The following is a 16,293-nucleotide window of genomic DNA, read 5'->3' as shown; positions in this document are numbered from 1 at the left end:
ATCTAAATAGTAAAAAAAAAAAAAAAAAAACAACAATAAAACATGAGCTTAAAATTGTATTAAGATTAATTCTAAACTAAGGACTTTAATGTGATGTACTCACTTCATGTGACAGTTTTTCACACACTCGATCTTCTGACTCATCAGGACAGGAGTTATAAGAGTAGGTAAACTTTCTGCAGATGCTGACATCAATCCTTCCTGTCACAGGTCTACCATAGGTGTATCTAAAAGAAGGTGTGTTAGTCTAATTATAACCATATTCACTTGCTTTCATTTTAACAATATGTACTCACTATTTTCTTTTAAAGTGTATGTAACTCCCTCCTCCTCGACAAATGAAAACTGGTAGCTTATCCTCAATTGATGACTGTTGGGCAAGTTAAGGGTCTTGCTTTCCTTCTGTAGGCTTTCTTTCTTCTAATTTGACCTGTTGATCCTGCCGGTAAGGGACTTACTCTACTGGGTGGTAAGACTGACTAAGTCTTTGCCTCTGCAAAAACAGGGTTGTCACTCTTGGACATGCAGAGTAGAGTGCTGGTCAGCTTTGTGCTTGTCTGTGTGTGAGCAACAGCTATATCACAACCTCCAGCTTCTATATGGGCCATCGCTATGACATACAGTAGTTCAAGTTGCAGCACAGAGCCAAATAGCCTTGCTTGGAATTCCTTTACAATTCTTTTTTTTTTTTTTAAAGGATAAGTTCACTTTTAAAAAAAAAAATAATTGTTTTGCAGGTGAAAAAAAAAATGTGCATTTGATATTTTTTTTCCCTTAAGAGTCTGTAAAGCTGAGGGGGGCGTGGCTTGACGCAAATGTGAGCGGATGTGCATAGCATAGCTCACCTGGGCTCCTCCACCCTAGAAACAGACCAGAGGTTCCTGTGAAGGGGTCCGAGATTAGCGCATTGCACTTGGCAAGAGACAGTTGGAGAAGCGGGGTCCCGAGGGACCATTGACGCTGATGCGGGCGGGCGGCTCTGAGCGCCTTCGGTCCTGCCCTGATAGCCACGAGGAAGGGGAGGGAAGAATATGTATCTCTGAACTGTTTTTTTACTGCTTTTTTTGTATGGATAATACTTTTGTGTGTATTGGAAAAAGTGAAAATAAAGTTGAATTTAAAAAAAAATCTGTAAAGCCTTGCATCCGCTATCAGCAGATCAGGGGTGAACTGTCAGGCTCCTGCAGGCTGTTTTTACAGTTGTCTGCCCCTACGAGAGCTACTGAAGTCCAAAAAGGTCAATGAACTATAAGAGAGCACGCCAGCTCCCTCACAGTTCATTGAGAACTACAAGCGGCCTGCTGCAGTGACCAATGATACTTTTAGTTCATTCATTCACAGAACTCTGTGACTGAATGACGCAGCTGTGTGGGCGGAGCCATGCATGGTTGTGCTGATGTTGAATTGTGACAATCGGTGCTGGAGGAGGATCCACCGCCCGCTGTCACGATGAGGGGATTAGGTTCGGGTGCAGGCAGGTGCTTTAATAACATGTCACATGATACATCCTAAAAATGGGTATAACATGTTACTAAAGGTGAACTTATCCTTTTAAATGTTAAATTAAAGCAATGTTCATTCCTAGAGCTTAGTCAATTCAATTCCCTTTCAATTTAGAATTTAGCTAAAGTCAAACTAATATGTCTAATTGTCTTTCTACATATATCCTGATGTTTGGTGCCAAAACCAGGAAAAGAAAGAAATATTGTCCACAAAAAATGAAGAGCTTCCCATTTTGCTACCATGGCTTGTTTAATGTTCCCAAAGACAAAATTTGAAACCTGATTGGGCAATTCAATTTGATGGATAATTATTTTTCTCCAGTATTTAAAAGCAGGCCCCCATTCCTGGAGATGGCTGAGAGCCACAGACTAAGCAGCAAACTTTTTTTGTTCGTCTGCCTAGCTAAAGTTTTTATAAGGTTTCCAGTCCAAATGGGAGCTATAATTCCACCAGCAAGTTCTTTGATGCCGTTTCCAAGTTGGAAGTGCCTGAGAGACATATATAAATTGCCAAAACACTTCTTTATATAAAAGTAAAATAAATTACTACATATTGAGCTGTGGTTTGCGGGCAAACTTACATTAGAACAGATAGCTGCAAGAGAGGTATACCACACCTGTTTTCTCTCTGTCAGCTGTCCATTCCAATTGCGGTAGGGAGCAGTGCAGTGCGTGATAGAGCGTATCACACAGCTCCTTTTTTTTTTTTTTTTTTTGTACAAACTTTATTTGAAGTGTACAAAACGACACTTCATTCATATCCCTGTACATCAGCATGCTGTGCAGTACCATGCAGTTCTATACAGTGCACTGTGATAAAATGCAGCATGTCTCTGAGTTGTCTTGCTGTGTGAATGGGACATTTGTATTCTGCAGTAAAACCCTTGTCCCCTCACTATGTGGGAATTAGCCCTACTGCAAAGGATATTTTTTTTTTGTCTTTATAAAAAGGTTACTGCTGGCACATATTTTAGTTATTTCTTATCCTCCAAACTGTTATTTATTGGGTATAATCCATGTGTCACAGTCAATGAACTGGGTGGTATTTTTAACTAATGACTAAAAGCCTTTTTATAGAAGACTGCGGTCAGTAGCATATCATGCACCCCTGTGTGACCCCTAATAAAACCCCACTATGTTGCATTACATCTGCAGGCCCCAGTGGGTATTACTCCAGCTACTGGGACCAGAGAGGAATGAGCACAATGTTAACATGAATAACTGAAAGGAGAAGTACAGCTAAAGCTTGTTTGGCTGTACTTCTCCTGTGGATCACAAGACTGCAGTTAGTTTTGCACTCCAGTGACCCATTTTTAGCAGACAGTAGGCTGAAGCACGCTGTTGGCTGACATCATAGAGCTATCCCAGACTGGGGAAAGATTGCGACCATATGGTCAGGATCCACCCAGATGCATGGACTGGCACCCGGCGCAGCCTCTCTTCAAGCCACAGAGCCTGAGCCAGCTGCTCCCTCCACAGCAGCCCAGCGCTCCAGTGAGTGTGTGGGGGGGGGGGCAGAGCAGAGAGCCGCTGACTGATGCCCTGTATACATGACCGGTTTTGCCGTCAGAATAAACTCCTGAAGGTTTTTCCGAGGAATTCCGCTCAAGCTGTCTTGCATACACACGGTCACACCAAAATCCAACCGTCCAGAACGAGGTGACGAACATCACGTATGACGGGACTAGAAAAAGGAAGTTCAATAGCCAGTAGCCAATAGCTTCCATCTCGTACTTGCTTCAGAGCATGCGTCATTTTTGGTACGTTGGAACAGCATACAGACTAGCCATTTTCCCGATAGTAATTAGTTCCGTCGGAAAAATTTAGAACATGTTCTCTATCTAAGTTCATCTGAATTTTCAACGGAAAAAGTCCGATGGTGCATACACACGGTCGGAATTTACGATGAAAAACTCCCATTGGACTTTTTCTGACGGACATTCCGCTTGTGTGTACGCGGCATGACAATCACCAGCTATCTGCTCATGGAGCTGTGAGAGCCGAGTGATCAGCGGTCTTTAATCACTCAGTTCTCAGTCTTAGAGCCAGTGGGGGACAGATGCTGCATCGGACTTACTACCTAGGTATGGCTTCTAAAAAAAAAAAAAAAAAAAATAATAAACATATAAGTAAATAAAAAACGTATACATATACTGCGGCAGGGCGGCCAAGCTACGCGAAACAACGTACCTGTACTTTGTCTGCGCTCTCAGGTCTGGTGCACGCGCGACCCGCTCCCGTTGTGATTGGACACCGCTGCCCACCCACAATTGTTCTCAGGGATGACAGAATGGCGGTAAACAAGGCATACTGTTTTGTCACAGACAAGGAGAGAGATCTGTGATTCCTAGTAATCAGGAACACAGATCTCTCTCTGTCTAGTGTCAGCATCCCCTACATTACTAGTAAAAAAAAAAAAAAAAAAAAAAAAAGCCCCTAAATCTGTCCCATAGTTTGTAGACGCAATAACTTTTGCTCAAACCAATCAATATACGCTAACTGGAATATTTTTTACCAAAAATATGTAGCAGAATACAAATTGGCCTAAACTGATGAAGAAATTAGATTTTTTACATATTTTTATTGGATATGTTTTAAAGCAGAAATTAAAAAATATTGGTTTTTTTTTTTTTTCTTCAAAATTGTCGCTTTTTTTGTTAATAGCGCAAAAAATAAAAAACGCAGAGGTGATCAAATACCACCAAAAGAAAGCTCTATTTGTGGGCAAAAAGGACATCAATTTTGTTTGGGTACATCGTTGCATGACTGCGCAATTGTCAAAGTAACGCAGTGCAGTTTTGCAAAAAATTGCCTGGTCATTAAGGGGGTAAACAATTCCAGGGCTGAAGTGGTTAAATGTATAACTAAAGTCGAAACTTTTATTTTTTATTTTGGACAGAGTGGAAAGGGATTAGATCACCTGTTCATATTGCTATTTGTGTCCCTGTTGGGGAGATTCGTCCTCTGTATTTGTACTATATACTACCACTATCACTAAGAGTAATGCCGCGTACAGACGATCGGACATTCCGACAACAAAATCCTGGATTTATTTCCGACTGATGCTTGCTCAAACTTGTCTTGCATACACACGGTCGCACAAATGTCGGAAATGCCGAACGTCAAGAATGCGGTGACGTACAACACGTACGACGAGCTGTGAAAAATTAAGTTCAATAGCCAGTGCGGCTCTTCTGCTTGATTCCGAGCATGCGTGGAATTTTGTGCGTTGGAATTGTGTACACATGATCGGAATTTACAACAACGGATTTTGTTGTCGGAAAATTTGAGAACCAGCTCTCAAATTTTGTCCGATGGAGTCTACACACGATCGGAATTTTTCGACAACAATCACATCGAACATTTGTTGTCGGGAAATTCCGAACGTGTGTATGCGTCATAATCGTAAAAAAAAAAAACGAATTTTGGCTTCTCACCAAAACAGAAGTGGAGGGGAAATCTTCCAATGGGGACACTAGTCTTGGTCAGAATTTGGGGTTCTCTCTCATTTCCTGTTTTGGCTATAGGACAGGATGTGAAGGAAAATCTCCCTAATGGGGACACAGATGGGGAAAACTGGCTGACTGGGGTTATAACCCTCCCTTACTCTATCCAAAATAGAAAAAAAGTTTTGCTTTTAGATCTACAGTAATTGATTTCTTACTGTGTTTTTCTGCCTCCTTGTAATGTCCTCAGTGGGCTCCTGAAATTCTCCTTTTTTCTCTCGCTTCCCTTTGTTTGCAACTAGAGGTACACGATAGTTGCGGTCATGTGCACTGCTCTATCCATAGACCATAGTCCATAGTCCTTAGCCAATCTCGGGGGCAAGCAAGAGAGGGTGACTACATGTCCACATATAGTGGGACCATGGAGAACAAACTTAGCCACCCACAACAGGAATTTTGGATCTTAGGAGCAAGGAAAAATAGGAATTTGAAGAGCAATGGAACACACATTTCCGAGTTAAGAATACATAACTTGAATAGGATATATATTTTTAAACCAAAGTTTAGTGTCACTTAACTCTGATAACATAGAAAGAAACTATGATCAGTAGGACTATAGTACTAGCTTCAGTGATAGTCTCAGGATTCAACACTCACTTTCCACATACAGTAACTTTGACTTCTTCATCAAGGATAGTGATCACCGAGGGCATTTTCACCTGCACCTCATACTTGGGTAGAACTGAAAAGATGGCAAACAACAAGTCAGTTTTGTGCACATAAATCACTCAATGTTCATATACCCATGTACGTTTCTTGACTAGCACTGCAGCAATGGCATTTATTGAAGCTGAGGTTCAGGCAAAAACCATACTCTTAAGATTTAAATGATCTGCCCTACATACATTATATTGTATCTCTTGCCTTACGTTTTTTAGTTGAAGGTTTCCTCTATGTACAGTATACAGGTCAACACTCTTCTCTCCCTGAAATCGTAATAGTGCTCATCTGATGACTGACTATAGAAGAAATTGACTGTTGACGTTCTGCTTCCTTAGTTACATGTTCTCTGCCATCTGGCTAGATGGACAATTTTAGGAGCAGCAGCATACTGATGGTTAGGGATGAGCCGAACACCCCCCTGTTCGGTTCGCACCAGAACATGCGAACAGGCAAAAAATTTGTTCGATCACCGTTAAAGTCTATGGGACTCGAACATGAATAATCAAAAGTGCTAATTTTAAAGGCTTATATGCGAGTTTTTGTCATAAAAAGTGTTTGAGAACCTGGGTCCTGACATGTATCAATGCAAAAAAAGTTTTAAAAACGTTACGTTTTTTCGGGAGCAGTGATTTTAATGCTTAAAGTGAAACAATAAAAGTGTAATATTCCTTTAAATTTCTTACCTGGGGGGTGTCTATAGTATGCCTGTAAAGGAGCGCACGTTTCCCGTGTTTAGAACAGTCTGACAGCAAAATGACATTTCAAAGGAAAAAAAGTCATTTAAAACTACTCGCGGCTATTAATGAATTGTTAGTCCTACAATACATATAAAAGTTAATTGATAAAAATGGCATGGGATTTCCCCACAGGGGAACCCCAAACCGAAATTTTAAAAAAAAATGGCGTGGGGGTCCCCCTAAATTCCATACCAGGCCCTTCAGGTCTGGTATGGATATTAAGGGGAACCCCGTGCCAACATTTTTTAAAAAATGGTGTGGGGGTCCCCCTCAATCCATACCAGACCTGATTTTAAGGGGAACCCCACTCCAAAAAATTTTTAAAAAATGGCGTGGGGTCCCCCCAAAAATCCATACCAGACCCTTATCTGAGCACGCAATCTGGCAGGCCGCAGGAAAAGAGGGGTGGATAAGAGCGGTCCCCCCTCCTGAACCGTACCAGGCCACATGCCCTCAACATTGGGAGGGTGCTTTGAGGTAGCCCCCAAAGCACCTTGTCCCCATGTTGATGAGGACAAGGGCCTCATCCCCACAACCCTTGGCTGGTGGTTGTGGGGGTCTGCGGGTGGGGGGGCTTATTGGAATCTGGAAGCCCCCTTTAACAAGGGGACCCCCAGATCCCACCCCCCCTGTGTGAAATGGTAATAGGGTACAAAAGTACAAATGGGGTACAAAAGTGAAATGGTAATGGGGTACAAAAGTACCCCTACCATTTCACAAAAAAAAAGTGTCAAAAATGTTAAACATGAGAAGAGACAGTTTTTGACAATTCCTTTTATTTAAAGTCTTCTTCTTTCCATCTTCTTCGGGTCTTCCTTCCTTCCTTCCTTCCTTTCCTTCCTTTCCTTCCTTCCTCCATCTTCTTCTTCCTCTGGTTCTTCCTCCGGTCCTCTGCTTCTTGCTCTGGTGTTCTCGTCCGGCATCTCCCTCCGCAGCGTCTTCTTCCCCGCTTCGTTCTTGGGCCACTCCGTATCCATGGGAGGCTCCCGCTGTGTGACTCTTCTCTTCTTCTGACACTTCTTATATAACGCAGGGCGGGGCCACCCGGTGACCCTGCTCCCCTCTGACGCATGGGGACTTGATGGGGACTTCCCTATGGCTTTTCCCGTGATGTCAGAGGTAGCGGGGTCACCCGGTTACGTCACGGGGAAAGCCATAGGGAAGTGTAATGGAACAGGGATGGTAAAAAATAAACTGACAGGGGCTATAACCCTCCCTTATTCTATCCAAAATGAGAAAAATAATAGTGTTGTCTATAGTTCTACTTTAAGCACAAATTTCTGATAATTTTATGGAGAGGACTAAGAAAATATAACCATGCCAATGGTGCAGCAGAAAACATAGCACAGTGAGGAAGGTTTGAGGTCCAGGATGATAGGACAGTCAAAATTAGAAGCGCACCCCCCCCACAGTTGCAGAATGCTGGCCGCCCGCATACCGGAAGAAATGCGGCCGCTTTATGAGGGCGCTAGACTAATTCGCCTCTCAGCCCAGTCCACCCCATAAGACTGGTGCTACACTAACAGTGTAGCGCAAACCGGCGGGGACTCTTTCCGTGCTGCCCCCCTGCAAAGTGCTGCCCTAGGCCTGGGCCTTGTCGGCCTAGGCCAGGATACAGCATTGGGTGCACTTGCAGGACGCGAAAATAAGTCCTGCAAACAGCATCTTTGGGGTAGTGCGAGAATGGTTATACACCGCTCCCAAAATGCCATGCCCATTGACATGAATAGGCAGTGCTGCCAAAGCGCCTGCAAAATGCTTCGGCAGCGCCACAACATGGGGGCTTTTAACCCTTTCATCGGTCTCTAGCGTGGGGGGTAAAAGCGCCCCATCAGCGGCCGAATAGCGCCGCTATAACAGCGGTAAAGCGACGCTTTGGGGCACTGCTCCAGTGTGAAAGTAGCCTTACTGATCTCAATCCAGTGCTTTGCCCAAGAGCAGCAGCACTGTTTTCTCTCTCTTTACAGGACATGGAGGCAGCAGGGGGAACAATTAGCTCCTGCTGCTGTGAATCAAACCCAGTGAGGAGGGAGCAGGGCCAAGCCGCGCTGTGTGTGTCAACAGACTCCCGCAGCCTGGCTCAGGATTGAGCCGACACAAGTGCCCCCCATAGGAAGCGGTTTCCTATGGGGGCAGTCAGAGAAGAGGAGGAGCCAGATTCGCCAGTGGAGGACCCTAGAAGAAGAGGATCGGGGCCACTTTATCAAAACCATTGCACAGAGCAGGTAAGTATAACAATTTTTTTTTTTAACACATTTACGAACAATTTAAATTCAAATAAAACTTCAAAAGCAACCTTTTTTCCTTTAGTATATTATTTCCCCTTTGTTTCAACTTTTTACAACCTCCTTACAAACGTTCTGCCTTTTTAACAACCTCCCACGTCTAGCATATGAATAAACATATTTAAAATATAGCTCTAAAATCCAATGTAATAGTTTAAAAAGAGAATGTGTGTGTCATAGATGAAGAGCTTACCATATTCCTCCACAGTAAAGGAATGTTCAATTTTGGAGCCCTTTACCCTTTGTGCAACCATTTTATATGTCCCCAGCCTTGGCTCAGAGGTAAGGAGGAAGGATTCTTGCGCAATTCCTCTGTTTGTCTCCACATTCACCCACTGAAAGATGCGGTTTCTCTGAGGATCCTGAGAGGACGCACTAGATTAGATACCTTCTATATTTGCATCTAATGTACTCTGTTAAATCCTATCATGTCCATCATGCTTATCTCTGAATTCTACACAAATACTGTATATGCACTAAAAATTGCTTCAATAATTATAGTTACAACCTAAAAATACTAAAAAATAAAATTGTACTTCCCCGGTAAATCTAATAAGAGTTTTGTTACTGCAGACGTGGCAATCCCATATATGTCATACCTCCCAATTGTCCCTCATTTGGAGCTAAAACACTCTTGCTCCTAATTCCTGATCATTTGTCCTTCTTTTTGGTTTAATGTTTAAATAGTTAATTTGGTGCTCAAATTTTTTTTTTGGGGGGGGGGGGGGGGGGGCGTGCAAACAGACTAAAAAAAAACCCCCATCAATTGCAGCCTTACTGTGCCATCAAACGCCGCCACTGTGCCATCAAATGTTGCCACTGTGCCTATCAAATGTTGCCGCTGTGCCCATCGAATACTGCCACTGTGCCCATCCAACGCTGCCACTGTGCCCATCCAACGCAGCTACTGTGCCCATCGAATGCTTCCCTGAACATTCCAACGCAGCCACTCTGCCCATTGAATGCTGCCACTCTGCCCATTGAATGCTGCCACTCTGCCCACCCAACGCTGCCACTGTGCCATCCAATGCCGCCACTGTGACCCCCCCCCGCCCACTCGCTGTCTATCTGGCACTTACCCTGTCTCAGTGGGGCAGCGGGTGACTGTGGTGAGTGGTGTCCTCCGAGCGGTGTTCTCCATTAGTCCCCTACCGTCCTCTCCCATGAGGCGTCCAATCACAGCGCCTGTCATTTCAGCCAATCAGATGACGGGTAACAGACCCGAGCACCTGATTGGCTGAGAGGCGGTTCAGTGTTAGGACAGTGAATATTCATTCGCTGTTTTAACACACCTGGGTGAACTGAGAGCTCCAAGCATGGCGCTCGCAGGTCACCTTTTTTGACTCCTATTAGAGCCTATGGCTCTAATCAGGTGCTTCAGAAACAACCCCCACGCTGTAATTCAGGCGCCCAGCGCCCGAAAAGGGGCTGGGCGCCTGAATAGGAGGTGCCAGCGGCGGCCGTGGATAGATTCATGCAATGCATGAATCTATCCATTGGTCATGGGGGGGTGGCTGGAGAGAGGGGGCAGTGCCCGTGCGCCCTTATGGACGCACCGCCACTGCATTAAATAATGAACTATTTAATTACCAAAAGTATTATTCTACACTAAATCTTTCCTCTAATCTAAGCCAGTATAAAGGAAAAGTAGTGGGGAAAAAAACACTTGTGGGTTTAACCAATCAAAGACTTTGGGGATTGATTTACTAAAACTGGAGTGTGCAAAATCTGGTTCAACTGTGCATGGTAGCCAATCAGCTTCTAACTTCAGCTTGTTCAATTAAGCTGACAATAAAATGTGGCAGCTGATTTCTATGCAGAGCTGCACCAGATTGTGCACTCTCCAGTTTTAGTAAATTAAGCCCCAATCTGGTGCAGCTCTGTATAGAAATCAGAAGTTAGAAGCTGATTGGCTACCATGCACAGTTGAACCAGATTTAGCACACTCCAGTTTTAGTAAATCAATCCCTTTGTGTCCTTTGCCAACATACTGTGTACTAAAAGGTGACCTCTTTCTCATTCTAAGTAAGTCGGGGTGGGGTGTGTGTATGTGTACATTAAGCTTATGCAGATAGGAATAAGTGTTCTGTTTGTACAAGTATTGTAATTAGTGACCTTTGCCTGGGTCTGTACCTGTCATGGATCTGCCACCCAAGGGTTAAAATAGTGCAGACTGATTTCAGTGATTGGCAACAGGCTGTCCTATTTAAACACCTCAGCAGCACTGTGTCTTTGCTGTCTGATCTGCAGCTCATACCTGATCCCGTGACTTCCTGTTCCTGTGATCCAATCTGTTTCCTGTGTTTGACCCGGCTTTTTTGACTGATTGATCTCTGTTATCCTGACCCCGGCCTGCCTTGTAACCACGCTCAGCTCTACACTGCTTGATATCCTGTTGCCGAACTTTGCCTGTATCCTGACCATTCTCTGCCTGTCGTCTATATCTACATCTGATCATCTGTTACCAAACCCAGCTTGTCTGACTACGTATTCAGTGTCTCCCCAGCTCTGCACCTACCAGCCTGCTTCCTGTTTTCTGCTGCACCAGCTGAACTGACAAGACCAAAGACGAACCAGGCACCCATACACCGCCAGGCTCTTGCGGCCACTGTTGCAACACCGGTGGCCCTTGAGCCGGGGTTGTATGAGAAAGCCTTCCCACTGCACGTCCGGTTCATCCGGCAGGTACGTAACAGTACCACTGAACGCATCAACTGTCCCTCTACATCACTGGTGGTCAGCTTTCTTGATACAGGAGACCTCAAGTGTGTCACCTGACATCACCCATGGACTGCTGATAATATTCAGTGGATGTAACGCTATAGAAAGTGCAGATGTACAACAATAGATGATCAAGGACTATAGATGTTTTGTAAGAGATGGTCAGAGGCTGCGAACATTATGAAGGAATTGTTATTGGGACATACTTCGGGAGATAGTCATAGACTGGATACATTACATGAAACTGCTAGAGATTACTGATATTACAGCCCCTTTACAGATCAATGATTCCACATTTGTGCTTCCTACAACCCTCTTAAAAATTACTTGTGCTATGTTTGATATTTCTGAAATCAAAATCCAATTGCAAAAGATCAAAAGAAAAAAGAAAAATATTAAAGGAGAAATAGGATGGACAGCACAGAAAAAAGTAAGATGGCGTTAATAAAAAAATAGTGGCTCCATATCAGCTCATTGATTATATAAAATGTGTCTAGTAATAATTTAGAATGTATGATTGTTGTAGCTCCAGAAAAACTTGGAAAAAAAGCATAAACTTTTTGCGTTATCTACTGTACTTGCAAAGTGTCTAACCTCTTGGTAAATGATAAGCAGCCATGATCACTGCTCATCTAATTGCAGCAAGCTACATGAAAAGCCTTTAGCTTTTTACAAGTTCCCTGCAGTCCACCCATATTGGAAGCGGCCCTTAAGTACATGTATGCCTTACAAAAACACAAAATTCTTACCTCGACATAAATTATGGGAAACTAAAAAAAGACATGGAAAAAGATCAGGAGTTAAAAAAAATATTACAATAGTGCAGCTTACAGGTTAATTTCTACCATTAAAGTATTTTAAAGTTATATTTTTTATGATTTAAGTTAAAACAGAGCTAAATTCAAATTGAATTACATTTAGTTTTCTATTACCCTGCCCATCATACATTGCTATAGTTTTCCCATAAAATAATATGAAAGAAAAAAAACTTCATCTTTTTTTGCACAATATGATTTAGTTCTTTCAGGGTATCCTAGAATACTGTAGATAGACACATTGCTTTGTGCAAAGTGATTTGTGTCTTATGGTTAATAGCTTTTTTTTTAAGCATGTTTAAATACCCAACATACCTTTTCATTGGTGCTATGAAATGTCTCATCCATAGTGGCAACACGGAACTGAACTACAAATAAGGGAAACAGATTCAGTTTTATATACACATATATATATAGAGAACACTAAAGAGAGTGCAACATTTCAATGTGCATTTTAACTAATAATGTAAATACATGTTATATGCATTGCTTGAGCTTCTCTAATTATGTAGGGTAATGTATCGTATATACGGTACAATAGCATGGTATCAAGAGACTTAAGCATGTAATTGTACTGTTGCATCAATATTCTTATTTTAGTTGGTAATAAGTCAAGCAGCTGATCATGTGCAGTAATGTATGGTATGGTAAAGTGAGTTCTTAAACTTTGTACACACTAAGAGAATATCCAACAAATCGTTTTTTGTTGCATGCTAGTCTAATATCGAGAATGAAGAAGTTACTGAAGTTACCAAAATTCTCGTACAGCAGAATACAACTTCAAAAGTGATGTTATATGTTGTATTCTTTCGTTTCCGAGAATGCATGGTCTTGGTCTTCTGATTTTCTTCGCACAAATACTGTACTGAATAAACAAAAATAGTTTGCTCTGATATTATCTGAGAAGTTTTCATGCTTGTCCCTTTGGATATTGTTGGATGAAATGTTGTGATTGGCACTCAAAAGCTGTGTACTAATAATCATATTATCGCTTTGAAAACTATTTTTGTCATCTGATTTTCTGATTGTGTGTACCAGGCATTAGCATGGAACTGTAGTGCTCTATCCCTGTTCCACTCTCAGTGAATAATTCAAGCAGTTTACCTTTCTGTCCAGGTTTATAGATGGGTTTGTCAGTCTGGATGAACGCCAAGTTATATGGGTTCCTGATGAGGATGCTTCTCTTTGACTTAAAGTGCAAAAAATCACCGACAGCATCGAGTGTGATGAATGCCATTTGTGGACTCTCAACATTTGGTGTCTAAAGAGACACAAAACAAGAACCTCAACATTGATAGAATCAGTTGGTGAAAGGGTACAAGTGATGACTGAGGCTGTGTTCATACTGGTACGACACGACTGTACTACTGTCATCCTACTTTGTCCTGCTACATCTGTCCTACATCAGTCTTACTTCGCTCCTACTTCCATCAGACTTGAATGAACAAGATAAGATGTTGCTCCGACTTTGAGATAGTATAACTTGTCCTTTGACCAATCAAAACAATCCTAGAGTGACATAAATTCCTTTTACTGCTCCTGTAATCACCATGTCAGATGTCACAAGTTGGATGATTAAGACAAGGATCCTACTTTGACAATCGTTGACGTTGGATCAATGGGCTGAAGTAGGACCAAAGTCGGACCAAAGTAGTGCAGGGAGCATTTTCAAAGTCGGACTGACTTGTGTCGGACCAGTTAAGACCGCTCTCATAGGGAAACATTGATTTTCACACGTCATGCGACATGAGTTCCCAAACTCGGAGCGTTTGTCGTGCCAGTGTGAACTCAGCCTGAAGGTCAATTCCACCTAAAACTGACCAAAGCAATATTCCTCATTTATCTCAGTGATGTATCGAAAATTTCAGGAGCATTATCCTCACTGGATTTGACAATTGTGGAGTTTATTCACCTAACTACCAAAGAGTCTCATTGACCCAGTTTGGGCCTGTAAGAACAAACACAGGCTTCAAAAACAGATTTCAGTTTATTGGATTCCTTATGGTTGTTGTGGGTCACTGATCTTTACACATTAGCATTTATTGTAGTTGGCTGAGTGCATTAACACAAAGAGATTTGCCATCTAAAAACATATCATCTGTTACAGGAGTTATGAAAAGGAAACGTGCTGGTATAAATATCTAGTTTGCCATAGCCGACCTCTTCTAATAAAATTCTAGTTCCCTAGCCTTCATACTTCTTTAGCAGTGGCCTCACGGGAGCTGATTTACTGAAGGTAAATAAGCTGTTCGTTTTGAAAGGTAATTTGCCTCAAAGCTTAGTGAATGTTGTTTCACTTTGCAAAGAATACCCAATCACGTGCAGGGAAAATAAAAATAAAACAGCATTTTTGCTTGTGCGTAATTGGATGATCAAAGTCAGCAGTGCTTTTCCTCATTTACAAAGCTCTGGAAAAAATTCCCCTACAAAGTGAATTTGCTTTTAATAATTCAATCCCATTGACTTGGTACAACTATGTAGATCCGACATTCTGACCTCACATTGCTGCACATGTTATTTGGGTCAGCCAGTGACTTACAATTTTCTGAAGCCATTTAATCAGTGTGAGAGCTGAGCAACTAGAATATTCCAAAGGAGGTTGGAAAAATCAACTTGGCTTATTTTTTTCGGCACATATTACTAAGGATCTGTGGAATGACAATGTTACATTTGTAATGTTAAAACCCATCAATACAATTTTGCGGGAAGCACATGTAAAGATGTTGCTCACAAGCGGTAACAAATATGTCAGTTTTTCCCTGCAATTGGAATTTGATTGGATGATGGAAGCAACTTTTATCTGTTTACATGCATCTATCAAATGAATGCCATTCTGACTGTTGGCATATGAAAGCCTGAAACTTGATACTAGGAACTAGAAGGTCCTAGCTTAACCACTTCCCGCCCGGCCTATAGCAAAATGATGGCCGGGCGGTGGTTCAGTTATCCTGACTGGGCGTCATATGACATCCTTCAGGATAACAGCCGCCACGCTCCCGTGGGGGCGCGCATCGCGGCAATCGGTGGAGCGGTGTGTCAGTCTGACACACCGCTCCACCGATCTTGGTAAAGAGCTTCCGGAGGAGGCTCTTTGCCACGTGATCAGTCGTGTCCAATCACGGCTGATCACGATGTAAATAGGAAGAGCTGTTGATCAGCTTTTCCTCACTCGCATCTGACAGACGAGTAGAGGAGAGCCGATCGGCGGCTCTCCTGACAGGGGGGTCTGCGCTGATTGTTTATCAGCACAGGCCCCCCTCAGATGATATATTGTATACATACATGCATACATGCGCGTGTGTGTATGTGTGTATATATATATATATATATATATATATATATATATATATATATATATATATATATATTGTATGTGTTTTTGATTCTTCTCAATATTCTGCATTCATTCTTTTTTTCTTAGGCTTAATGTACACGGACATTGTTACAACCTCTCCTGAACGATTTAACTTGACAGATAGTAACCCACGTTTAAAACGTCAGTTTTGCTGCATTTACATGACTCGTTTGCGTTTAGAAGCGTTTGAAAAAATTTTTTTTTTCTTTTCAAAATGGCCAAAAATGAAAAACGCCTGTAAACGAAATTCGTCTAAACGCGAGTTAACGCGTTTAGCCACGTTTAGAAGCGTTTAGCGTTTGAAATGCCTCTAAACTCAGCGTCTGAACTCATTTTTTGTTGTTTTTGTTTTGTTCCAAAATAGGCCTCTAAACTCAACTGCCTAAAAACGACATTAAACGAACCTCTGTACATGTACTGATAACATTGGATGAGTTCAGGGGCAGCTGAAAAAAGCAGCCAACTGCCTCTGAATGTCCGTTTACCAGTAGCAGTGTATATGAGGCCTTATTCTTTCTTTTGTGTGTCATTGTAGTACATGCCCATTCATTTTAGTTACTTCTGTTCCCAATGGCGACCCTAGGGGGGGGCCAGAGGGGGCCCTGACCCCCCCAACATTATGCTGTGCCCCACCATGTGCCCCCCCAAAAAAAAAAAATTTTTTTTTTTTTTTTTTACAAAAAATCAATGTCTAAGAGGGAGAGAGTCC

The 16,293-nt window shown here is 42.3% G+C and overlaps 1 protein-coding gene across 2 annotated transcripts in view; it reads right to left on the bottom strand.

Annotated features, from left to right (window-relative positions):
- Nucleotides 1-16,293, bottom strand: part of LOC141105863 (alpha-2-macroglobulin-like) — a 127,175-nt gene that overhangs the window by 92,626 nt on the left and 18,256 nt on the right. For both annotated transcript variants that reach the window (XM_073596016.1, XM_073596017.1), the window contains exons 3-8: nt 13,334-13,490; nt 12,545-12,597; nt 12,164-12,184; nt 8,887-9,055; nt 5,606-5,690; nt 104-227 (exon numbers count right to left, since the gene is read on the bottom strand). In XM_073596016.1, coding sequence (XP_073452117.1) covers nt 104-227; nt 5,606-5,690; nt 8,887-9,055; nt 12,164-12,184; nt 12,545-12,597; nt 13,334-13,490 — 609 coding nt within the window. The remainder of the gene's footprint in view (nt 1-103; nt 228-5,605; nt 5,691-8,886; nt 9,056-12,163; nt 12,185-12,544; nt 12,598-13,333; nt 13,491-16,293) is intronic.

Source organism: Aquarana catesbeiana, linkage group LG08, assembly GCF_042186555.1.
Source record: "Aquarana catesbeiana isolate 2022-GZ linkage group LG08, ASM4218655v1, whole genome shotgun sequence".
Lineage (NCBI taxonomy): Eukaryota > Metazoa > Chordata > Amphibia > Anura > Ranidae > Aquarana > Aquarana catesbeiana.
This window is presented reverse-complemented; position numbering and strand designations above follow the sequence as displayed.